Raw genomic sequence first — 24,948 nt, 5'->3', positions numbered from 1 at the left:
GCAGCTGCCAACACCTCAAATATGTTGACACATTAACACCGACATCACCCCAGTATTCCGGAGCAAGACGGAAACGCAAAAAAACAACACAACATCGTCTCCCTTCTGCATTCAAGCAGCCCTTGGCAGCTGATTCTGACCGGGCCAAAGAAAATAGAAGAGCGATAGGTAGGCTATGTTTATATTCTTTAGTACATAGCCGTGGATATGCGTCCATTCTCGGTGGTTGAGAATAGGGTGTTTCAGCACCTCGTTGAAAGTGCTCGAGCCACGCTACGAACTTCCCTCTCGCATCCATTTCAGCAAACAGCTAGTACCCCGCTCTATATAAGCAAGCCAAAGCCAAAGTTTTCAATGAATTGGCCAATGCATCCTGTGTTGCGCTTGCTTAAGTCACAGTCCATCACATTACCCCGGAGTGGGAGATGTGCTACGGACACGCCCCTTTATGAGAGTCACAAGTGCGTATCTGGCACTGAAGGAGGCAACGTCATGGTGCATTCGTAACCATGTGGGAAGTGGGAATTTACCACATACCACTGGGAAAAATCCACTTGAATGGCCCTTCAACTGGTAATTACTAGTGAGAAACTCATCTATCATTCTGAGCACCCACTTCTCCCACATGTTGACCTCTGACATCATCTACTAAGGAAATGGCCTCTATAACAGCATTTTCGGCAGTTAAATGCAACAACAAAATAAGATATAAAAAGCTATCTAGAATTGTTTCGTTTTTTTTACTCTATAATTTATTTAAAAGCATGATAGCTGTAATTTTAGTTGATGGTTTGCGCAGCTTGTTGGCCATTAGCCAATCGCCGTTTCTCAACGAGTTCAAATCACGTGAACGCACCCAACTGGTATCTACAACCTCTGTGGGAGGTGGGAACTTGGTCAAATTCCCACCTCCCACATGGTTACAAACGCAGCATCAGAGTGTAAACTTGAGAGGCCCAACAGAAAAATCCTCTCACAGCAGACAATGCCAAGAAAAATTGTGAATGCTAAACATTGTGAATGCTAAACATTGTGAATGCTAAACATTGTGAATGCTAAACATTGTGAATGCTAAACATTGTGAATGCTAAACATTGTGAATGCTAAACATTGTGAATGGCATTTCATTTTCCCGCTGTACCGAAATGTAATCGAACCTTGACCCTAAAAACCGCAATAGGTACCGGTGAACCACTACACCCCTAGCCAACACAGTACGCGTGTGCCAGAGGCTGCGGCATTACCGCTAGCCCAACCAGGCCACAGGAAACATTCTGACAGTATTAGAACAGGCCCTAGGACTCACCGTCCTTGGTGCCGGTGTCTAGGACCATGATGCTCTGCTCTGTGGTGAGGTCATAGAGCAGCGTCTCGCCGCCGTCAAATGACACCACTGCCTGGTTGGGGTCAGAGTTCACAAAGGCCACCGAGGTGGGCGTTCCGTGTTCTGAGGGGGGGGGGGGGGGGGGGGGGGGGGGGGAGAGAGTTGAGATATAACACACACACACACACACACACACAGAAACACACATGCTCACCTTTCTCCTTGTTGAAGACGGAGAGACAGGGGGCAGAGTTCTGTGGGTCCCAGATGCGAACGGTCCCGTCTGCGGAGCAGGAGGCCAGGCGATGGTGGGCAGCAGAGTACGTCAGACTCCACACCGAGTCCTCATGACCCAACAACACACTGCTCTCTATACCCGGGTCTACACAACAAAGAGAACACACAAATGGATTCTACAACGGGATGAAACTGTGGTGCTTCTTGCTGAAACAAGCAAGGTGTTGTAGCAAACGAGTCTTCGGTTTTCAAATTGGGGTCCGCGGCCCCTTATATACGGGGTCGTGATTTTCTTTTGGGGGGGATTTTTTTATGTGTAAAATAACTTTGTATGAATATCATTATCTACAACAGAATACCATTGTGGATACCATTTTTATGTCTCTTAGACAGTTTCACGAGGCAACGGTAACTAGCGTTAGCTCAATGACGATCTCTATAGGAACGGTTAGCATGCTAGCTGTTCCCGTTCGTACAACTCTGGGGAAGTACGTAGATTCATGGATTCATTGCCAGAATCTCAAACTATCCCTTTAAAACGGGGCCCTTGGGTCACCGGTTTGCTTGGGCGGGGTTCCCTGGGCAAGAAAAGTTTGAAAACCCCTGGCCTAGGCAACGACCGGTGACCGCGGTCATTTGTCTGACCAATAACCCCCCTTCAAAAATTCCATGGCCGTCACAGCCCTAATTTCAGTCAATCTGTTTTTATTTCACCTTTATTTAACCAGCTAGGCTAGTTGAGAACAAGTTCTCCTTTACAACTGCGACCTGGCCAAGATAAAGCAAAGCAGTGCGACACAAATAACAACACAGAGTTACACATGGAATCAACAAAACATAGTCAATAATACAGTGGAAAAAAGAAAACAAAAAGTCTATATACAGTGAGTGCAAATGAGGTAAGATAAGAGAGTTAAGGCAATAAATAGGCCATGGTGGCGAAGTAATTACAATATAGCAATTAAACACTGGAATGGTAGATGTGCAGAAGATGAATGTGCAAGTAGAGATACACGGGTGCAAAAAAGCAAGGTAAATAAATAAATAAATACAGTATGGGGATGAGGTAGGTAGATAGATGGGCTGTATATACAGTGCCTTGCGAAAGTATTCGGCCCCCTTGAACTTTGCGACCTTTTGCCACATTTCAGGCTTCAAACATAAAGATGTAAAACTGTATTTTTTTGTGAAGAATCAACAACAAGTGGGACACAATCATGAAGTGGAACGACATTTATTGGATATTTCAAACTTTTTTAACAAATCAAAAACTGAAAAATTGGGGGTGCAAAATTATTCAGCCCCTTTACTTTCAGTGCAGCAAACTCTCTCCAGAAGTTCAGTGAGGATCTCTGAATGATCCAATGTTGACCTAAATGACTAATGATGATAAATACAATCCACCTGTGTGTAATTAAGTCTCCGTATAAATGCACCTGCACTGTAATAGTCTCAGAGGTCCGTTAAAAGCGCAGAGAGCATCATGAAGAACAAGGAACACACCAGGCAGGTCCGAGATACTGTTGTGAAGAAGTTTAAAGCCGGATTTGGATACAAAAAGATTTCCCAAGCTTTAAACATCCCAAGGAGCACTGTGCAAGCGATAATATTGAAATGGAAGGAGTATCAGACCACTGCAAATCTACCAAGACCTGGCCGTCCCTCTAAACTTTCAGCTCATACAAGGAGAAGACTGATCAGAGATGCAGCCAAGAGGCCCATGATCACTCTGGATGAACTGCAGAGATCTACAGCTGAGGTGGGAGACTCTGTCCATAGGACAACAATCAGTCGTATATTGCACAAATCTGGCCTTTATGGAAGAGTGGCAAGAAGAAAGCCATTTCTTAAAGATATCCATAAAAAGTGTCGTTTAAAGTTTGCCACAAGCCACCTGGGAGACACACCAAACATGTGGAAGAAGGTGCTCTGGTCAGATGAAACCCAAATTTAACTTCTTGGCAACAATGCAAAACGTTATGTTTGGCGTAAAAGCAACACAGCTGAACACACCATCCCCACTGTCAAACATGGTGGTGGCAGCATCATGGTTTGGGCCTGCTTTTCTTCAGCAGGGACAGGGAAGATGGTTAAAATTGATGGGAAGATGGATGGAGCCAAATGCAGGACCATTCTGGAAGAAAACCTGATGGAGTCTGCAAAAGACCTGAGACAGGGACGGAGATTTGTCTTCCAACAAGACAATGATCCAAAACATAAAGCAAAATCTACAATGGAATGGTTCAAAAATAAACATATCCAGGTGTTAGAATGGCCAAGTCAAAGTCCAGACCTGAATCCAATCGAGAATCTGTGGAAAGAACTGAAAACTGCTGTTCACAAATGCTCTCCATCCAACCTCACTGAGCTCGAGCTGTTTTGCAAGGAGGAATGGGAAAAAATTTCAGTCTCTCGATGTGCAAAACTGATAGAGACATACCCCAAGCGACTTACAGCTGTAATCGCAGCAAAAGGTGGCGCTACAAAGTATTAACTTAAGGGGGCTGAATAATTTTGCACGCCCAATTTTTCAGTTTTTGATTTGTTAAAAAAGTTTGAAATATCCAATAAATGTCGTTCCACTTCATGATTGTGTCCCACTTGTTGTTGATTCTTCACAAAAAAATACAGTTTTATATCTTTATGTTTGAAGCCTGAAATGTGGCAAAAGGTCGCAAAGTTCAAGGGGGCCGAATACTTTCGCAAGGCACTGTAGATGGGCTATGTACAGGTGCAGTGATCTGTGAGCTGCTCTGACAGCTGGTGCTTAAAGCTAGTGAGGGAGATAAGTGTTTCTAGTTTCAGAGATTTCTGTAGTTCGTTCCAGTCATTGGCAGCAGAGAACTGGAAGGAAAGACGACCAAATGAGGAATTGGCTTTGGGGGTGACCAGTGAGATATACCTAATGGAACGCGTGCTACGAGTGGGTGCTGCTATGGTGACCAGTGAGCTGAGATAAGGTGGGGCTTTACCTAGCAGAGACTTGTAGATAACCTGGAGCCAGTGGGTTTGGCGACGAGTATGAAGCAAGGGCCAACCAACGAGAGCGTACAGGTCGCAATGGTGGGTAGTGTATGGGGCTTTGGTGACAAAACAGATGGCACTGTGATAGACTGCATCCAGTTTGTTGAGTAGAGTGTTGGAGGCTATTTTATAGATGACATCACCAAAGTCGAGGATCGGTAGGATGGTCAGTTTTACGAGGGTATGTTTGGCAGCATGAGTGAAGGATGCTTTGTTGCGATATAGGAAGCCAATTCTAGATTTAATTTTGGATTGGAGATGCTTAATGTGAGTCTGGAAGGAGAGTTTACAGTCTAACTAGACACCTAGGTATTTGTAGTTGTCCACGTATTTCAATTCAGAGCTGTCCAGAGTAGTGATGCTGGACGGGCAAGCAGGTGCGGGCAGTGATCGGTTGAATAGCATGCATTTAGTTTGACTTGCGTTTAAGAGCAGTTGGAGGCCAAAGAAGGAGTGTTGTGTGGCATTGAAGCTCGTCTGGATGTTAGTTATCACAGTGTCCAAAGAGGGGCCAGAAGTATACAGAATGTTTTTGTCTGCTTAGAGGTATACCAGAGAATCACCAGCAGCAAGAGCAACATCATTAATGTATACATAGAAGAGAGTCGGCCCGAGGATTGAACCCTGTGGCACCCCCATAGAGACTGCCAGAGGTCCGGACAACGGGCCCTCCGATTTGACACACTGAACTCTATCAGAGAAGTAGTTGGTAAACCAAGGCTGTCGAGTCTGCCAATAAGAATGTGGTGATTGACAGAGTCGAAAGCCTTGGCCAGGTCGATGAATACGGCTGCACAGTAATGTCTCTTATCGATGGTGGTTATGATGTCGTTTAGGACCTTGAGCGTGGCTGAGGTGCACCCATGACCAGCTCTGAAACCAGATTGCATAGCATGATCATGATCATGTGCAATCCACTGACTCAGAGCTGAATACGTTAGCTGGGGATAAACCTGGCTAGTTCTGACTGGTTGACCGGAGGTGAAAGGTGATAGAGGGGTCAGACAGGGGTCAGGGGCTGACCGTAGTTGTCGTAGGGATCCACGTTGATGTCAGGGATCTTCCAGCAGCGCACGGTTCCGTCCAGACCCCCGCTGTAGCACGAGTCTCCGTCCTCTCCCATTGCCAGAGACAGAACGGCACCACTGTACACACACACAATTACACAAAGAGTAGCTATTATACCCAGAAACACACCAAAGCACGTGATAGTTGCAACAAACGTGTTTGCGTGCGTGCGTCACGCGTGCGTGCGTCACGCGTGGGTGCGCGCGCGAGTGGTCTGAGAGCACCTGTGGGCTCTGAAGGTGTAGATGGGTTCAACGTCCAGCGCTGCATTTCTGTTGAGGCAAAGACCAACATCAGTTTACACATTATAACACAGTGTTATAGCAAACTACCAGACCCCATTCAGTTTCTTTCCCACTCCTGGGCCTGTATTCATAAAGCATCTTAGATTAGGAGTGAGTGCTGATCTGGGATCTGTTTTTTTCCCCCTTTAAATAACCATTCATGAAATTACATGGGACAGGAGGGACCTGATCCTAGATCAGCTATTCATTAGGCTCTTACTTCTTGGAGTGTATGGCCTTGTTGAGGTTCCACAGCTTCAGGGTTCCATCCTCGGAGGCTGTGAGTAGAACGGCCTGGCTGGGGTGGAACATCAACGCTCTGATGGCATCAAAGTGGCTACGCAGCGTGAAGCGAGGGTTCCACGTCTTCTTGAACTCCTCCCGGTTATCCTGCAGCTACACGCACACAGGTGTCAGAGTGTTTGTGAATGTATTCATTTAACAGCAGCGGGCCCCCACTGCTAAATTGTTGCCACCTATTTATTTATTTTGGGGGTGGGGGGGGGGTTGAGTCCCTCAGATAGCATAAGAACACGGCTTAAGCCATGTTTAAAACTGCAATTTCTTCTCTCAGTCCCGTCCCCCCCCTCTGTTGTGTGTGTGTGTGTGTGTGTGTGTGTGTGTGTGTGTGTGTGTGTGTGTGTGTGTGTGTGTGTGTGTTCAAGTATTCACATCCACGGTGAGGTCGTTGTCGTTGGCCACGGTGAGGTCAGCCAGCTCTCCCAGGTTCATGTCTCCGCCCCCGACGGCGTCCAGGATGAAGACGTCAGAGGAAAAACCCAGAGCGCCACCTTAAGGAGCGGAGGAAGAACGGCTACATTCACCCACCATCTGATCAAAAACACATCCCTTCCTTTTTTCAATACTTAAACAATTACCTCTTCAGAGCAGTATCCCTTTAGACGAGAGAGAGAGAAGCAATTTAGCTACTTTGGTATTTGAGGATCCCCATTAGCTGTTGCGAAAGCAGCAGCTACTCTTCCTGGGGTCCACGCAAAACATGAAACAATACAGAACAGTGTAGAACATTTGGTACAGCAAGACAGGGAGAGTTTTGGGGGTCGGGTGTTGTCTTACCTTCCCCGGAGCGAGACTGTCCCGACACAGAGGGGGGCGGGGAGGGTTTGGGGGGGAAGTCCGACATCATGCCCTGTAACTTGTTCCTGCGCTTCTCTGAACCAGGCCAGAGGAGAGAGACACAACACACACAGTCATGCAGAGAGAGAGCGAGAGAGAGAGAGAGAGAGACACACACACACACAACACACACAGTCATGCAGAGAGAGCGAGAGAACGAGAGAGAGGGACAACACGCACTGTCATGCAGAGAGAGACACACACACACACAACACCATTCATGCAGAGAGAGCGAGAGAACGAGAGAGAGGGACAACACGCACTGTCATGCAGAGAGAGAGAGAGAGAGAGAGAGAGAGACACACACACAACACACACTGTCATGCAGAGAGAGAGAGTGCAGACAGAAAGATAGAGAGACGTGAAGGTCGAGAGTACACATGACCACGCATACCGAAGGAGACGATGAGTGGTCAGAGAAATAGAAAGAGACGAAGAGACACGGACCGAGAGACGGGCCGAGAGACAGGCCGAGAGACAGGCCGAGAGACAGGCCGAGAGACAGGCCGAGAGACAGGCCGAGAGACAGGCCGAGAGACAGGCTGAGAGGTGGATGTAGAGATAAAGTAGCCAGACACCAAAGAGCATGCTTATTGCTAACTGAACACATTGCTCCAGAGAGAGAGAGAGACACGTGGATGACAAAAGGCACCCACCAAACACAACATATGTGATAGTGAGACACACAGACAATGGTTCACCATAGGCAATGGTTTATTGGCAGTAGAGGTGAGAGTACAGAACATGTGACTCCCTAGAAAGAGAGAGATAGGGATGAAGGGAGAGCGGGACTGGCAAATAGAAAGAGACAGACAAAAAGCTGGACAGACGAAGAGACAGACAGGTGTGGCTGAGGTGGTTGCTATGACGATGGCGTACCTAACTCCCGGCCGTCCCCTGAGATACGGGCCTCTCCCGCCCCCTCCCCCTCCTCCCCTGATCCCAGGAAGTCAAACTCGCTCAGGGCATCCTCAGAGTCGTCTTCGTCCTCCTCATCATCAGGGTCCAGGTCTGTGGTCATGGGCTCAGTCCCCATCTACACACACACAGAGAGAGAGAGAGGGGGCTTTAATACACATACACACACACACACACACACACTTTGTCGTGTTGACGTGATCGGACCTTAACGCGAGGCTTCTTGTTCTTGTTGCGCTGCCCATCTATACGGTCCGTGCCCATGCCCTGGAAGTCATCTTCCTCATCACTGTCATCCTCATCATCATCCTGGCAGCCGTGTAGGAAGGGGATCTTATCCAGCACGGAACCGCCCAGACGCTCCTTAGAACCATCCTTCCCCGCCGCGTTCCTACCGACACACACACACATCAGAGGCAACACACACACATCAGAGGCAACCTCCAACGGTAACAACATTACTGACAGTTATAGAAATTTGACAAAAACGTGCAATACACCACCACAGACGTAGTACTCATCAACTACCGCGGAGACAAGCTTCCATTCATCACTGTCCACAGCCCCCTACACCGAGGACAGGGGTGTGTGTGTGTGTCTCTCTCACCTCTTGATCTGCTCCTCTATCTGTCTGATGAGGAGTGACTCCCCCCCTGCCAGGGGCTCGGGGTCCGGGGCGGGCTGCTCCTCGCTGCTGGCCGGGGCGCCGTTAGCCTCGGGGCTGGTACGACCCAGCAGGGAGCGCACACGCTTCGAACGCATGTCCAGGATGGTGTCCGAGTAGCCCACCTCCTCCAGGTACCTACACACACACGCGCGCGCACGCACACGCAAACCATGGCCACACACACACACGATTAGACTCTTCATTCAGACTCAACAGTTTGTTTAAAGTGTTGGAGACAGTGCTGCTCTCTCGCTATGGGGAGGAAGCCTTACTCTCGCTATGGGGAGGAAGCCTTACTCTCGCTATGGGGAGGAAGCCTTACTCTCGCTATGGGGAGGAAGCCTTACTCTCGCTATGGGGAGGAAGCCTTACTCTCGCTATGGGGAGGAAGCCTTACTCTCGCTATGGGGAGGAAGCCTTACTCTCGCTATGGGGAGGAAGCCTTACTCTCGCTATGGGGAGGAAGCCTTACTCTCGCTATGGGGAGGAAGCCTTACTCTCGCTATGGGGAGGAAGCCTTACTCTCGCTATGGGGAGGAAGCCTTACTTGCGCAGTAGCTGACGGCCCTCCTTCCAGGACATCTGATTGGCTGGCTCAGATTCAGATTCTGCTGGCCCATTGGGCACTGTGGGATAGACGAAGAGTCGATCAGAGGAGGAAGCTTTGATGTAACAGAAGCAAGCAGCAGAGCAACCCTCAAAGCTTGGTGCACCTCCCCCCCACCCACACACACACACACAGTTAAATGGGACAGATGTGGAAACAAAAGCATGGGGAAATTACTAGTTCTGCTTTATCTAGGCTACATAGTGAACCAATCACTGATGCAACCCATTAGGCCACACACATTCTCCACGGTAAAAAACCAAGTCTGGTAGCAGATATAGTGAGCTGACACAGAGGGATGACAGTTTTACATGGAAAAATGGAATGTCTTCGGATAGTCCACAGACTAAAAAATACATAAATGTTGTTGTTTTTGTGTGTTTTTCTTATTAAAAACAAAAAATCAGGGGGTACGGTGGAACGAACTCAATATACTTTAAAATGACTAAAACCCAGTGTAGAAATGATCATGGACATACATTCATACAGTATCTTGACTGTGTCTAGCTCGCTAATAATGACCCTAATGAAAGCCAGAAGGTCAGGGAGCATCGAAAATGATGGGTAGAGGAAACATATCTCGAACATTTGGATGCCCTCCGGACCTCGTTGAAGACAGACCTTAGAGCCTACATAGAGTCGACATAAGGTCTACATAGAGCCTGCATACCTTGTTCTGCCTCTGGTTTCTTCTCCCCTGGGCTCTGGTCACTTCCTGTCTTCAACTTCTGGTGTTTGGACCTGCAGAGAGAGGAAGAACCACAAGATGGCCGTGTTACCCAAGCCCTACACTCTGTGTGCGTGCGCGTGTGTGTGTGTCTGACCTCTCTTGTTTAAGGGCGTACTCCAGCATCTTTATCCTCCTGACCAGGTCCTGCTTCATGTTCTCCTGCCCCTTCCTCTCACCCTGGAGGAACGTCACCTGAGCCTGAGCGCACACACACACACACACACACAAACACACACACACACACACACAACACACATAACATTGTCTTTTACCAATCAACACAACTGAATTTGAGTGTACCATTTCCCAGTTATTTTGAGCGAAGTCTGTTTGGGACCCACTAAACAAATGCCATGTACAGTGCAGAAATGCTCGCTGTTTGGTTTGGCAAACCGACGTTCCTTACAAGTCCCAGGCTAAGTGGTGGGTTGTGAAGGGAGCTGCGTTCTGGATTTAGAACTTCCACTGACCAGCAAACCCGAGCCAGACATCTGGAGGGGAAAACAATCGTGAGGAGAGGAGTGCGTGCGTGTGTGTGTGTGTGTTGCGTGCGTGCGTGGTCCCATTGCTTTTCTGAGACCGCAAAACACACACACACACACTCGCTAACACACAGAGCCCCAGAAAAGTAGAACAGCCTAAAAAGAAAACGCAGTCTCATCAGGTCCGCGCGACGCCGGCAAGATCATACAGCCGGGACACACAAACCGCACCCGTGAAAACAAAATAATGGCACGGTGCTACTGCAAAAACTACCTCTGCTGATGGCGCATCATTTTGGGACACGCTACTGGGACATGCTATATCTGTTACAACTGGCTATTATTCTGAGAACACAGCATCTCCTGTGTGTTTCAGCTAGAAGTGTCTATCTGGTTCTAGCAGCAACTCCAGCCATACCTACAGACTCCAGGTACTAAAATACACCTGCAGGGCACCATGCTCAGGGCTGTGTCTGTCTGGGGGAGCAGGGGAGCAGCCGAGCCAGGTAGTGAAGGAAGCTACCGGGTAGGTGCACTGTGGTTGGGTGGAGCCAGGAGAGCAGAGCACTGGGACACAGAGAGGGGGCGTTGTGGACGTCGTCGTAAAGTGGGTGGGGTTCTCACATGGTTCTGTTCCTTCCCTGACAGGGGCGAGCTGCGACCTGTCATTCTAACGCATTGTTCTTTACACACACACACTTACTTCTTTGGAATGTCCCTCCCATCTCAGATAAGCATCAGTGATCTCTCCCAACACTATTCCTTACATTCCTGGCTTCTGTCTCCACTGGCCCACTGCAATCTGACATGGCTTTATTTGCCTTGTGTGTGTGTGTGCGTGTGTGTGTGTGTGTGTGTGTGTGTGTGTGTGTGTGTGTGTGTGTGTGTGTGTGTGTGTGTGTGTGTGTGTGTGTGTGGTGTTACAGTGTACACACAGGAGCATGTCATCAGGATCCATGAACATCACATCCACTCCCTGTCTTAACAGCAGGACTTTGTCCAATCCAGTGCCCCGTTCGAACGCTTCAGACATGCACCTTTCCTTCCTTTCTTTCTTTCTTTCTTTCTTTCTTTCTTTCTTTCTTTCTTTCTTTCTTTCTTTCTTTCTTTCTTTCTTTCTTTCTTTCTTTCTTTCTTTCTTTCTTTCTTTCTTTCTTCCTTCCTTCCTTCCTTCCTTCCTTCCTTCCTTCTTTCCTTCCTGGAAGAGCTGGAGTAAAGGAGTCTACTGTAGGTGATTTAGTTCACTCTGAGAGGGCTTCCCTACAGATCAGTGATCTGTGATCAACCACACATCACAAAATGTTCCAAGCATATACACTATATATACACACACAAAAGTATGTGGACAACCCCTTCAAATTAGTGGATTTGTCTATTTCAGCCACACTCGCGGCTGAAGGGTGTCTAAAAATTGAGTGCACCGCCATGCAATCTCCATAGACAAACATTGTCAGTAGAATGGCCTTACTGAAGAGCTCAGTGACTTTCAACGTGACACCGTCATAGGATGCCACCTTTCCAACAAGTCAGTTCTTTAAATTACTGCCCTGCTAGAGCTGCCCCGGTCAACTTTAAGTGCTGTTTTTGTGAAGTGGAAATGTCTAGGAGCAACAACGGCTCAGCCACAAAGTGGTAGGCCACACAAGCTCAAAGAACGGGACCGCCGAGGGCTGAAGCACACAGCGCGTAAAAATCGTCTGTCCTCGGTTGCAAACACTCACTACCCAGGTTCCAATCTGTTCGTCGGGAGCTTCATGAAATGGTTTTCCATGGCCGAGCAGCCGCACACAAGCCTGAGATCACCATAAGCAACCCCAAACGTCGGCTGGAGTGGTGTAAAGCTCGCAGCCATTGGACTCTGGAGCAGTGGAAACGCGTTCTCTGGAGTGATGAATTTGTCAGCGAGATCCATCTGGCAGCAAGGTCCATACAGAAATGGTTTGTTGAGATCGGTGTGGACGAACTTGACCGGCCTGCACAGAGCCCTGACCTCAACCCCATCGAACACTTTTGGAGATGAACTGGAAAGCCAGGACTGCGAGCCAGGACTAACCATCGCCCAGCATCAGTGCCCGACCTCACAAATACTTGTGTCTGAATGGAAGTCCCCGCAGCAATCTAGTGGAAAACCTAGTGGAAAACCTCCCCAGAGGAGTGGATGCTGTTATAGCAGCAAAAGGGGGGGGGACCAACTCCACATTAATGCCCATGATTTTGTAATGAGATGTTCTACGAGCAGGTGTCCACATACACGACACGACCAAAAGTATCTCACAGGGCCTATGAACAAACTCACTAATCAATTTTGGTGTAGACTCGAATATAATGGGCCGGATCCTTGATTTTCTTACTAACAGAACCCAGAGGGTGAGGGTGAACGGGTGCCTGGCAGGGAACACCCCATCATCAATAGCCTCCCCCAAGGGGGTTGTGTCCCCTCCTCCTCTGTATCCTGTACACTGACGTCGTAGCCAGTGCGAGAACCAACACATCCTGAAGTTTGCGGGTGACTCAGTAATGGTCAGTCTGCTTCACGCCGATGAAAGTAACCACGGTCCTGGTTGTTAAGAATTTTGTACATGGTTGCCACGGTGCTTTCGTTACAACCCGAATGTGACACACAAAAAACAAAGATATGTGTATGGACCCCTACCCCTCATAACGCCATCCTTCAGGGCCAGGTGGTAGAAACTGTAGCCAGTTCTAAGTGTCTTGGGACCGTGATTGATGATGAATTGAGCTTCGAGTGGAACACTGACAAGTTGTGGAAGAAGGGTAAAGAAGGGCCAGCAACACCTTCCAAAGATCCAGGTCGACCTGTCTGACCTGTACAACAGACGACGTGGTGCGAAAGGCAGAATCCACCCTGTCTGACAGTGCCCACCCCCTACAACAGGAGCTCCATGGCCTACCCTCTGACCCAACTGTGTAGATTCCCCAACTGTTAAGACTAAAACAAGTACGAGCACTCCGTTACCCTTTACCCCTACGGCCACTGGCCTTTTGAATACAGGGAATACTCTATTTTGATGATGTTGACGTGATGTTTCTGAGAATGTGCACAGCGCACTTCACTTACCTTCGGTGTGGGCCTTACTTTATACTATTGCCGCTGATAATGTTGATCATGAGCAATGTTGTATTTATATCGATGGCTGTAGCATCGTATGTATGTTTCACGTTATTCTTTGCTGCGAAACCAATTGCCCTCTGGGACAAATTAAGTTGAAACTTCAGCCAAAAGAAACAGCTGTGAACTGTAATTAAAAGGGCATCAACTATGTTATAAACATGCCTGTTGAAAACTGGCACATAAACCAACAGCAGTCTGAGCACGAAGACAGGCTAAAGAACTACCTTTCTCAGTAAAAGCACTACCGCGCTTCCTGTATGGCCAGCTCCGTGTGGCCTGCTGAGGAGCTCAGTCAGTCCCACCCACCCTGCCTCTGGACAGGGTCAAGGGCAGCTCTCCCTCTCCTATACCCTCTCTGCCATCCTCCATCCTTCGGAGACACATCAGCCGACAAGTAGAGCAGAGGACTTTACTGGGACAGGGAGCTGGAGTGTGTGTGTGTGTGTGTGTGTGTGTGTGTGTGTGTGTGTGTGTGTGTGTGTGTGTGTGTGTGTGTGAGCTTAAGTTCTGCAAAAATGTCAACTTGCGTGCATGGGTGTGTGTGTCTTTACGTGCGTATGAGTGTGAGAGAAAGAGAGAGAGAGAGAGTCAGTGGGGGGGACGTACAGTAAGGGCCCAGAAGTGCGTGGGGGCGAGCGAAGCACACCACTGTACATACAGTGGGGCAAAAAAGTATTTAGTCAGCCACCAATTGTGCATGTTCTCCCACTTAAAAAGATGAGAGAGGCCTGTAATTTTCATCATAGGTACACTTCAACTATGACAGACAAAATGAGAAAAAAAATGCAGAAAATCACACTGTAGGATTTTTAATGAATTTATTTGCAAATTATGGTGGAAAAAAAGAATTTGGTCAATAACAAAAGTTTATCTCAATACATTGTTGGCAATGACAGAGGTCAAACGTTTTCTGTAAGTCTTCACAAGGTTTTCACACACTGTTGCTGGTATTTTGGCCCATTCCTCCATGCAGATCTCCTCTAGAGCAGTGATGTTTTGGGGCTGTTGCTGGGCAACACAGACTTTCAACTCCCTCCAAAGATTTTCTATGGGGTTCAGATCTGGAGACTGGCTAGGCCACTCCAGGAACTTGAAATGCTTCTTACGAAGCCACTCCTTCGTTGCCCGGGCGGTGTGTTTGGGATATTGTCATGCTGAAAGACCCAGCCACGTTTCATCTTCAATGCCCTTGCAGATGGAAGGAGGTTTTCACTCAAAATCCCTTTGCAGTCCCTTTGCAGAAAAACAGCCCCAAAGCATGATGTTTCCACCCCCATGCTTCACAGTAGGTATGGTGTTATTTGGATGTAACTCAGCATTCTTTGTCCTTCAAACACGACGAGTTGAGTTTTTACCAAAAAGTTATATTTTGGTTTCATCTGACCATATGACATTCTCTCAATCTTCTTCTGGATCATCCAAATGCTCTCTAGCAAACTTCAGACGGGCCTGGACATGTACTGGCTTAAGCAGGGGGACACGTCTGGCACTGCAGGATTTGAGTCCCTGGCGGCGTAGTGTGTTACTAATGGTAGGCTTTGTTACTTTGGTCCCAGCTCTCTGCAGGTCATTCACTAGGTCCCCCCGTGTGGTTCTGGGATTTTTGCTCACCGTTCTTGTGATCATTTTGACCCCACGGGGTGAGATCTTGCGTGGAGCCCCAGATCGAGGGAGATTATCAGTGGTCTTGTATGTCTTCCATTTCCTAATATTTGCTCCCACAGTTGATTTCTTCAAACCAAGCTGCTTACCTATTGCAGATTCAGTCTTCCCAGCCTGGTGCAGGTCTACAATTTTGTTTCTGGTGTCCTTTGACAGCTCTTTGGTCTTGGCCATAGTGGAGTTTGGAGTGTGACTGTTTGAGGTTGTGGACAGGTGTCTTTTATACTGATAACAAGTTCAAACAGGTGCCATTAATACAGGTAACGAGTGGAGGACAGAGGAGCCTCTTAAAGAAGTTACAGGTCTGTGAGAGCCAGAAATCTTGCTTGTTTGTAAGTGACCAAATACTTATTTTCCACCATAATTTGCAAATAAATTCATTAAAAATCCTACAATGTGATTTTCTGGATTTTTTTTCTCATTTTGTCTGTCATAGTTGAAGTGTACCTATGATGAAAATTACAGGCCTCTCTCATCTTTTTAAGTGGGAGAACTTGCACAATTGGTGGCTGACTAAATACTTTTTTGCCCCACTGTACGTGTGCCACGCATTAGAGCACTGGGCTTTTCATTAGAGCTGAGAGAAGGGCATTACGGCCCCCCACTTAACATGCCCCAGCAGGAAGTGATGTCATCTTGGTCACCACTAGTCGGGAGTGCCACTGATCTTGAGTAGCAATGGCTACAAAGCGCTCTGTCCTTCTATTTATGGCAAGGAGTAACTGTGCCACAATTGTGATCGCAACGTTTAAATCTACAGTAATCTGACGTTTATTATCCAACTAGGACTGCTGTAGGTCCTTGATCAGCACCAACTGTATTACCATAATGAACTAGGACAAGAGCAGAAACACTCTTCTCTTTTCTCCACAGACTCAGCAGGAGTATATTCAGATATTCAGTAGAGAAATGACTGCTTGATTTGGAACCCTTCTACAGTTCTAAGAGACAGATATAGCCTGACAGAGGTTGAGAGGCTTACGGGTTTTATAGCAGTATCCCTCATCCTCTCTTTCTTGAAGGAATCGCTGATCTTACCTGACCGGACAGGATTAAGCCAGGGCTGCCACCACACCTTAGTCCTATCCCCTGTCATGTGAGATCAGTGATGACTAACAGGGCCCAGAGTGGTGCCCTCTGCAGTGCCACCTGTCTGTCCCTTGGCCTGGCCTGCTGGCTGTAGTCACGTGGCCCTGTGGCTCTGCTCTGGGGACGTCACACCTGGTCCACCCTACGCTGGGTGTGTATATAAACGGACGCATCCGGTTTCCAGGGGAAATGGAGAAAAAAAATAGCCTGTGAAGCGACTTCCGCTTTTGGATGTCAACAAGGCGACACTCCACTTGATTGGTTGAACAGTGCAGAAGAGAACTTCCCCCTAAAAGAAACGCCTGCTACGTTAGGTTACGCCTGCCCCAGCCAACTGCTCGGCCTGGCCCCTCCACAGCCTGCCTGGCTGGCTGTCACAGGAGATAGAGTGCCACAAGTGTTCCCGTTTAACGACCTGATTCAGCCCTAAAAAAAACACACCACTGGCACACCATACACACACTGTCAATGTCACATACACACACACACAGTCACGTGGGAGGGAAGGTCAAAAGTGTTTTCCACACACCGGGCAGTCATCAATCGACAACTTTTGGGTTGAGACAGAGCAACAGCCCAGAGCAAACTAGGCTATATTCTGTATATTGTTGTGTGTTCTGTGTGTATGGAGACAATTCAGGCCTACATACATACAGTTGAAGTCGGAAGTTTACATACACTTAGGTTGGAGTAATTAAAACTTGTTTTTCAACCACTCCACAAATGTATTTTCAACAAACTATAGTTTTGGCAAGTCGGTTAGGACATCTACTTTGTTCATGACACAAGTAATTTTTCCAACAATTGTTTACAGACAGAGTATTTCACTTCTAATTCACTGTATCACAATTCCAGTGGGTCAGAAGTTTACATACACTAAGTTGACTGTACCTTTAAACAGCTTGGAAAATTCCAGAAAATTATGTCATGGCTTTAGAAGCTTCTGATAGGCTAATTGACATAATTTGAGGCAATTGGAGGTGTACCTGTGGATGTATTTCAAACTCAGTGCCTCTTTGCTTGACATCATGGGAAAATCAAAAGAAATCAGCCAAGACCTCAGAAAAACAATTGTAGACCTCCACAAGTCTGGTTCATCCTTGGGAGCAATTTCCAAACACCTGAAGGTACCACGTTCATCTGTACAAACAATAGTACGCAAGTATAAACACCATGGGACCACGCAGCCGTCATGCCGTTCAGGAAGGAGACGCCTTGTCTCCTAGAGATGAACGTACTTTGGTGCGAAAAGTGCAAAGCAATCCCAGAACAACAGCAAAGGACCTTGTGAAGATGCTGGAGGAAACAGGTACAAAAGTATCTATATCCACAGTAAACCGAGTCATATCAACATAACCTGAAAGGCCGCTCAGCAAGGAAGAAGACACTGCTCCAAAACCGCCATAAAATAGCCAGACTACGGTTTGCAACTGCACATGGGGACAAAGATCGTACTTTTTGGAGAAATGTCCTCTGGTCTGATGAAACAAAAATAGAACTGTTTGACCATAATGACCATCATTATGTTTGGAGGAAAAAGGGGAGGCTTGCAAGCCAAAGAACACCATCCCAACCGTGAAGCACGGGGGTGGCAGCATCATGTTCTGGGGGTGCTTTGCTGCAGGACGGACTGGTGCACTTCACAAAATAGATGGCTTCACGAGGCAGGAAAATGATGTGGAGATATTGGAGCAACATCTAAAGACATCATTCAGGAAGTTAAAGCTTGGTCGCAAATGGGTCTTCCAAATGGACAGTGAGCCCAAGCAAAGTCAAGGCATTGGAGTAGCCATCACAAAGCCCTGACCTCAATCCTATAGAACATTTGTGGGCAGATCTGAAAAAGTGTGTGCGAGCAAGGAGGCCTACAAACCTGACTCAGTTACACCAGCTCTGTCAGGAGGAATGGGCCTAAATTCACCCAAATTATTGTGGGATGCTTGTGGAAGGCTATCCAATATGTTTGACCCAAGTTAAACAATTGTAAGGCAATGCTACCAAATACTAATTGAGTGTATATAAACTTCTGACCCACTGGGAATGTGATGAAATAAATAAATGCTGAAATAGATCATTCTCTCTACTATTATTCTGACATTTCACATTCTTAAAATAAAGTGGTGATCCTAACTGACCTAAGACAGGGAATTTTTACGTGGATTAAATATCAGGAATTGTGAAAAACTGAGTTTAAATGTATTTGGCTAAGGTGTATGTAAACTTCTGACTTCAACTGTACATACATGTATTTGTGGGAGATGAGAGAGCACATGTGAGTTATAAATGGACAAGTGTGTGTCCTGCACACATGGTCTCAGAGCATGCCTACCCCTGGCACATCCTCGGCTCAAGAGGGTTGGCAGAGAAAACACACCAGACATTGCCTTCTGTGTGTTTGTGTTTGTGCCACTGGGCTTTCCCTAGTTTAGCAGCCACTGGGGTTCTCTTATGTAAACTGCTGGGCTACTGTTTGAACAGGGCACTCAACCGCTCCTCTCGCTCTCTCCTGTCCCATGTTCTCCCCGCTAATTTGGCCTGAGAAAACCAGACCACACCACACACACACACACACACACACACACACACACGCATGCACAAACACACACTCAAGTTCACGCCTTCACACACAAACATTCACGCCTTCACACACATGTTCACACATAGAAATTCTTCCCAGTAAGAGACTAGTGGTGGTGGTGACGTACTTCCGACATCCATCCGCTGCTATAATATCCACACGGGCCTGTTTGTTATGGTTCATCCATAATATATAAAGCTCCTATTTATATCTAGGCTATAGCCTATAGGGTAGAGTGAGAAGGATAGTGAAATACACTGAGAGCAGTGGAATGGCATTGTTTTTCTACACAGGCCTTTAGGCTACTGTAAATAATCAAGAAAACTCCTATTTCAGCAGCTCATGCTCATTCAGTTTACTTATAAGAAAACGTGTTGACAGGAGGCCACATATGGGGAAAGCAATGAAGAAAAACAGGCTTTGCACTCCTTAATTAAGGGAGGCATGAGTGAAAATGTTCATGTGCGTAAACGGCGGAAAAGGACCACATTACGTCACCTGTCTTTTTTTGTGCGTGGCTCCGGGATTTTACAAACGCAATTGTCATTACTGAACCCCTGTTGTAATTGACAGTGAGTCACGTGGCCCACCGTAAATAGAAACCATCAAAGAGGTTCAGAAACAGCGGAGGCCAACCGCCTGGCGTTAATTCTAACCGCGTTAATTACCGTTGGAGCAGCTCGACATAGCCGATTGACACCTCCACCTGTGTGATCCGCTATATATATAGACAATGTCGATTATATGTCTGGCTGCGTTGGGATCAGGGGGTGAACGACATTGACTGCGCCTCAATGTAACACCGCAATTAACACACACGGACAATTTAAAGTCCTGTGAGTGATGCAAGATGTTAAGTAAATTCACAATCCAGTGTTTTGGATTAGTCAAGAAAGGTGACATCATTTTCTGGAATCCCCAAATATTGGGTTTGCTTTGATCCCAGAATAACGCGTGCGTCTAAACCACATCAACGCTTTTGAACTGACGCAAACATAGCAACATTGTTTGAAGTTACTCCAGCTAACATCCTGGAACACAGGATGAAAACATTTGTGATTATGTGGACAGTATCCCGTCCGATTAGTGAAACTATTGACGAGCGGTCGTGATTTCTGTGGGATCTGAATAATGGCAATGCTAAGCTAGCTTTTTTTCCTCCAAAATCGTAGCAAGCTACTATAGTCATAAATAGTCTACATAGCTATAGCTAAATAATAACATTGTAATTACCCTGAGTTCGTCTCTCTCGGCCTCCCAGCGATATTTCTCGGCCTGGAAGCGTCCCCATTCGAACTGGATAAAGTGCAAGATCCCAGGAAGCGATAGGCCTGCGTCGCCGTCTTGCGGTTCCCGAGGCTGCGACGATCCAGCCATCGCCCCGGCCGCTGATGCCGCCGCGGCCGCTTCCGTCGTCGCCTGCCCGAGTACCGATTTCGGCCCGTTCGGATTGCGCCCCACACCGCTGCCTCCAGAGTTCTGGTTCGTTCCCCCTGCTACTCCGCCGGATCTTTCCGCCTCCATTTTAGCGCTCTCGCTTTCGCCAGGACAAGGAGGTGGAAAACAAGCAGCGGTAATAATAACAACCCAACCCTCACAGACCCAGCACAAGCACTCTACCCTTCTTTCTTCCTCTCTCGCGTAAAGAGCAACTGCAATAACTCATGGAGAAAGGGTGCCAAAAAATGAGCTAAGAGCAAATCCACTACTGCTTCGACGGGAATCGTTTTTTCCATGAGTGGTAACCAGGGACGTCGTTCCTGCCATATTGTGATCTCACGCAAGCTTCCTGTGATTATTTCCCGAAACGGCAAAGCAAGGGTACAATGTTACAGACCGCGGCATTGAAATGAAACTAAACGTCTCAGTATATTACCACTATTTGAGTTAATTTGTCAGTATAATATCAGTATTTTGCACTGTAAGTAAGAGCTATTGAACTGGCGGTGTCTCCATGTTGTGCTTAGCTCAGCCACCTCTACACACAGAGAGCGAATTCGATGTACGTGCGTTGTGGGTTTGTATGCTCTGTCTTATTCTTAACGATTTGGGGAATGTTAGGCTATGTAACGGGGAGAACATGAATCACATTTGAAGACCGATGAGTTCTGCATATGAAGCTTTTAGAGGGGTCATGGCGTGGCCTTTATGAAATGATGTACATTAAATGATTCTTTGGTTATTTATCATGATAAAAAATAATTTATTGAGAATGGTCGTGGTTGCATTGGTTCCATGGTTGCATAAAAGCCATACAGCATTGGTGTAGTCTACTGACAGCGTTAAATGACGGAATAAAACGTATTTTGCCTTATGCAGACAATTCTAGGCACTATTATTGCTGTAGCAATACTTGATAGCCTACGTTACCTATTCTAGAAGGGAGCATAGGCCTATACTTAAATGGAGCATCAATTTGAAGCATCTCTGTAGCTCATTTGGCTGTAATTGATAGTCAAGAATACAATCTAGGTCAATGTATTGGCTGAAGAGAACTAGGGCAATCCAGTCCATGTATGGGAGACACACTGCACCCAGTCCCTTGACGTTTGAATATAATGTAATAAACTAGACTACAGCCTCTAAAGCCTGTCACAGCCATCTGAAGTGCTTTTTTGTTTTAGGACTCGTTTTAAAATCACGTTTTAAATTCCTGTGGTGTTTTCTGTGTATTTCAGCTATTCCAGCAGCTGGCCATTATTATTCCGGCACACATAGGCTGTAGCTCTTTACTGATGGGTTCCTGATGTTTATGGACAGGCTTTCTGAATAGAGAGCTCCATCCTATACCTTTCCCTGAGCCAGACGAGTGCAGCAAGAGGTGCCATGCGGGTGAGTTTCTGCCAGGGCCTTCTGACTGGAGCCATTGTTCTGAACCTGCTCATCCTCTACTATGTGTCACGAGCCCAGCAGCAGATGATGGAGAAACGCCGGGACCCAGGAAGGGGCTCCAGGAAGGCTGCTTTACCTGCGTCCGGGCTGGGGGGTGGCATGGGGGGCCTGGTGGGGGTTGGCGGGGGGATGGTTGGCCCTGGAGGTGTCGGGGGAGAGGGGAACAGCCACGGCCCCCGTGTGACTGTCCTCCTACGGGAGTTTGAGGACTTTGAGAACTACGTCGGTGATGTGGCACGCTCCTTCCTGCACCAGAGACCTGAGCTGCCCTTCTTGGCTGTGTCTGACACCCTGCCCTATCCCCCTCTGTCTCTCCCCGATGGGGCCCGTCTCCTGGTCCTCTCCCCCAGCCCCGAGCAGCCTCCGCAGGCCCACCGGCCAGAGTTCCACGTCCAGACAGAGTTTGTGCTGCTGGTGCCTGACGGGGTGGAGCTGGAGCAGGGCCGGGCTGTGGAGAGGCTGATCCGGGAGCTGGAGGGGGAAGGTGGGGGGCCGGTGAGGCTGGTGGCGGCCCCCGTGTTGGCACGCTCGGCCGTCCAGTGCCTGCACCTGCGGGTCAGTCTGAGAGAGTGGACGGCCACCTACACCCCAGCGGCGTCTGGGAGCAGTGGTAGCGTGTGTACAGCCCTTCAGGGGGACGCAGTGGTCCTCATCCGCTCCGAGGACCTCTTCAACCTGTCTGTCCCACTGGGGAGGCCCCTGCTGCCCTCGCTCTTCATCCAGACCTCCCTGCATGGCTGGAAGGTCAAGCTCCTGGAGAGCCCCTGCTTCTCCGCCAGCCACCGGCCTCTCTTCAGCTCAGCCCACAACCAGTGGAAGGCAGACAGCCATCTGAAGGAGGCCACTAGCCGGCTGATGAGGAACTTTGGGCTGAAGCGTCTCCTACTGGCTGATGGAAAGGAGCAGTGGCACGGCTGTGGGAAGGAGACGGCGCGTTGCTTCGGTACAGTCCGGGACGACACCCCTGAGTACCTGTACCTGGATCGCTGGACACCTCCCTGCTGCCTGCGCGCCCTACGTGAGACCACCAAGTATGTGATCAACATCCTGGAGAGCTCCGGGGTGCGCTACTGGCTGGAAGGAGGCTCCCTGCTGGGGGCGGCCCGCCACCAGGACATCATCCCCTGGGACTATGATGTGGACCTGGGCATCTACCTGGAGGACGTGCCCAACTGTGACTACCTGAAGAACCTGGACTCTGGTTCTCTGGTGGATGCTAACGGCTATGTGTGGGAGCGGGCAGTGGAGGGGGACTTCTATCGGGTGCAATACAGCGAGGCTAACCACCTCCACGTCGACCTGTGGCCCTTCTACCCGCGGAACGGCGTCATGACCAAAGACACGTGGATGGAGCACAAGCAGGATGTGGAGTTCCCCGAGCACTTCCTGCAGCCGCTGGTGCCGATGCCGTTCGCCGGCGTCACCGCCTACGGCCCGAACAACCACCGCGCCTTCCTGGAGCTCAAGTTTGGGGAGGGGGTCATCGAGAACCCCCAGTACCCCAATCCTGCCAAGAAGAGGCTGGACAGGAGCCGGCTGTGAGGGAGGGGTGTGGCTGGGACCTTTGGGGTTTTCATGTGGCCCCACCAAAAGGACAAAACGATTCTAGCCACAACCCAAAACATATTGATAGCAATCCGTGATTGGGTCGCAAGTGGGTATCCTTTGGGAATAACTGTCCTTAAGGTTGCCAAAATGCACGGATCAATTAAAACTCCCTGGAGGGAAGTGGGTTAAGAGAGAACAGACGCTGCTGCTCTAACCCGAGCCAGCCACACTGATGCAACAGACGTGTGTTTGTTTGATTTACTGCCTGCCTTTGTCATCTGTCTCTTTAACACAATATCCTCACCGTGGGGGAAGCAACTGCGCGTTACGTCAGGAGGCGTGACTGACTGACCTCTGTCAGGAACGTGTCCGTCACTGCGACTGAGACTGTGGAACAGGGCCTGCATTCATAAAGCGTCTCGTCGAGTAGGAGTGCCGATCTAGGACCAGGTCCCCCGGCGTCCCATGTCATCTTATTCTGTGTGAGCTAAAAGGCAAAACCGATCCTAGATCAGCACTTTATGGAACACAAGGGGACTGCTGCTGACCTACATGACAGGTCGACTGAAGACTCCTTGCAGAGGTCCATTATTCTGTATAAGCTGTGAATTAAGTATAGAGACAGAGTATTTATTCATTCAAAACGGTATTCTGTTGCACATCATTTTCCGGTACATAAATGACCAGGTATATAGTAAGAAATGCTATGGTAAAATGGTAATTACACAGTAATTATACATTTATTTTCAAGATTTTTTTTTGGGGGGGGCACCATTGGGTACAAGGTGGTTATGAATTGTTTTGAAATGTTTGATGTAGTACCATAAAGTATTAGTTGTCATTACCACATAGTTTTCTGGTAATTATCAGGTGATCATTAAAGTGCTACCAGATATACACCACAATATCAGCTGCTCTTAAGCAATATCTGACACAATCAGTGTTGATAGCTGTGTTATTATTGATATTAGGAATATACAATTGAATTCTGCCCTAAAGCTAAAGATGTACTCCATGAAATATATGTGTGGATTTGTTGCACTGATTCACTTTCTTATTTTCAATTTGTTTACTTCATGTTCAGGGTACGATATGTATGACTTTTGACCTTTTGAACTGTCAACTGATGCCACTGGGTAGGCTTTGGCATGTCCCATCAGCATGACGATTTTGGCTGTCCATTTCCCAGTGGTAAAATGAGGAGCTTTCTCTTAAACTCTGACTTGGATATTCATGTCATGATTAAAGCTCCATCAGTCCATTCAGGTGCATTCAAATCCCAGGTATGAATTATAAAAAACTGAACTATCCAATATACTAAATTAAATGTGTGTGTCATCTGTTGAGTGTTGCTGTTTCATTCGTGTCCTGCCTTGACTGGAATGTATAAAGTCATCTGAATTGTGAGTGAAAGACTGATATCTGATAGGTGCCACTTGTTTGCGCTTGACCTATCGTTTTACAAGTGAGGAAAAATGCACAAAAGAATTCTTGCTGTCAATGTGTGTCACTCCATTTCATGTACTGAAGAAAAAATAATAATTATAACACTACTGTTGTTTGTGTTT

The 24,948-nt window shown here is 47.7% G+C and overlaps 2 protein-coding genes across 2 annotated transcripts in view; one reads left to right on the top strand and one right to left on the bottom strand.

The window, feature by feature from the left end:
- The window catches only part of LOC139386118 (striatin-4-like), a 27,230-nt gene extending 6,304 nt beyond the window's left edge, over nt 1-20,926 (bottom strand). Inside the window, exons 1-14 of the mRNA XM_071131546.1 lie at nt 20,174-20,926; nt 10,091-10,194; nt 9,937-10,007; nt 9,207-9,285; nt 8,600-8,794; nt 8,200-8,383; nt 7,954-8,110; nt 7,015-7,110; nt 6,610-6,728; nt 6,158-6,333; nt 5,878-5,925; nt 5,609-5,730; nt 1,539-1,706; nt 1,307-1,447 (exon numbers count right to left, since the gene is read on the bottom strand). Of these exons, the coding sequence (XP_070987647.1) occupies nt 1,307-1,447; nt 1,539-1,706; nt 5,609-5,730; nt 5,878-5,925; nt 6,158-6,333; nt 6,610-6,728; nt 7,015-7,110; nt 7,954-8,110; nt 8,200-8,383; nt 8,600-8,794; nt 9,207-9,285; nt 9,937-10,007; nt 10,091-10,194; nt 20,174-20,464 (1,951 nt within the window). The 5' untranslated portion in view covers nt 20,465-20,926. The remainder of the gene's footprint in view (nt 1-1,306; nt 1,448-1,538; nt 1,707-5,608; nt 5,731-5,877; nt 5,926-6,157; nt 6,334-6,609; nt 6,729-7,014; nt 7,111-7,953; nt 8,111-8,199; nt 8,384-8,599; nt 8,795-9,206; nt 9,286-9,936; nt 10,008-10,090; nt 10,195-20,173) is intronic.
- Nucleotides 20,751-24,948, top strand: LOC139386119 (ribitol 5-phosphate transferase FKRP-like). The gene is made up of 2 exons (XM_071131547.1): nt 20,751-20,942; nt 21,619-24,948. The coding sequence occupies exon 2, from the start codon at nt 21,767-21,769 to the stop codon at nt 23,372-23,374; it is 1,608 nt and encodes a 535-aa protein (XP_070987648.1). The 5' UTR covers nt 20,751-20,942; nt 21,619-21,766; the 3' UTR covers nt 23,375-24,948.

The sequence above is a fragment of the Oncorhynchus clarkii genome, chromosome 27 (assembly GCF_045791955.1).
Source record: "Oncorhynchus clarkii lewisi isolate Uvic-CL-2024 chromosome 27, UVic_Ocla_1.0, whole genome shotgun sequence".
Taxonomy (NCBI): domain Eukaryota; kingdom Metazoa; phylum Chordata; class Actinopteri; order Salmoniformes; family Salmonidae; genus Oncorhynchus; species Oncorhynchus clarkii.
This window is presented reverse-complemented; position numbering and strand designations above follow the sequence as displayed.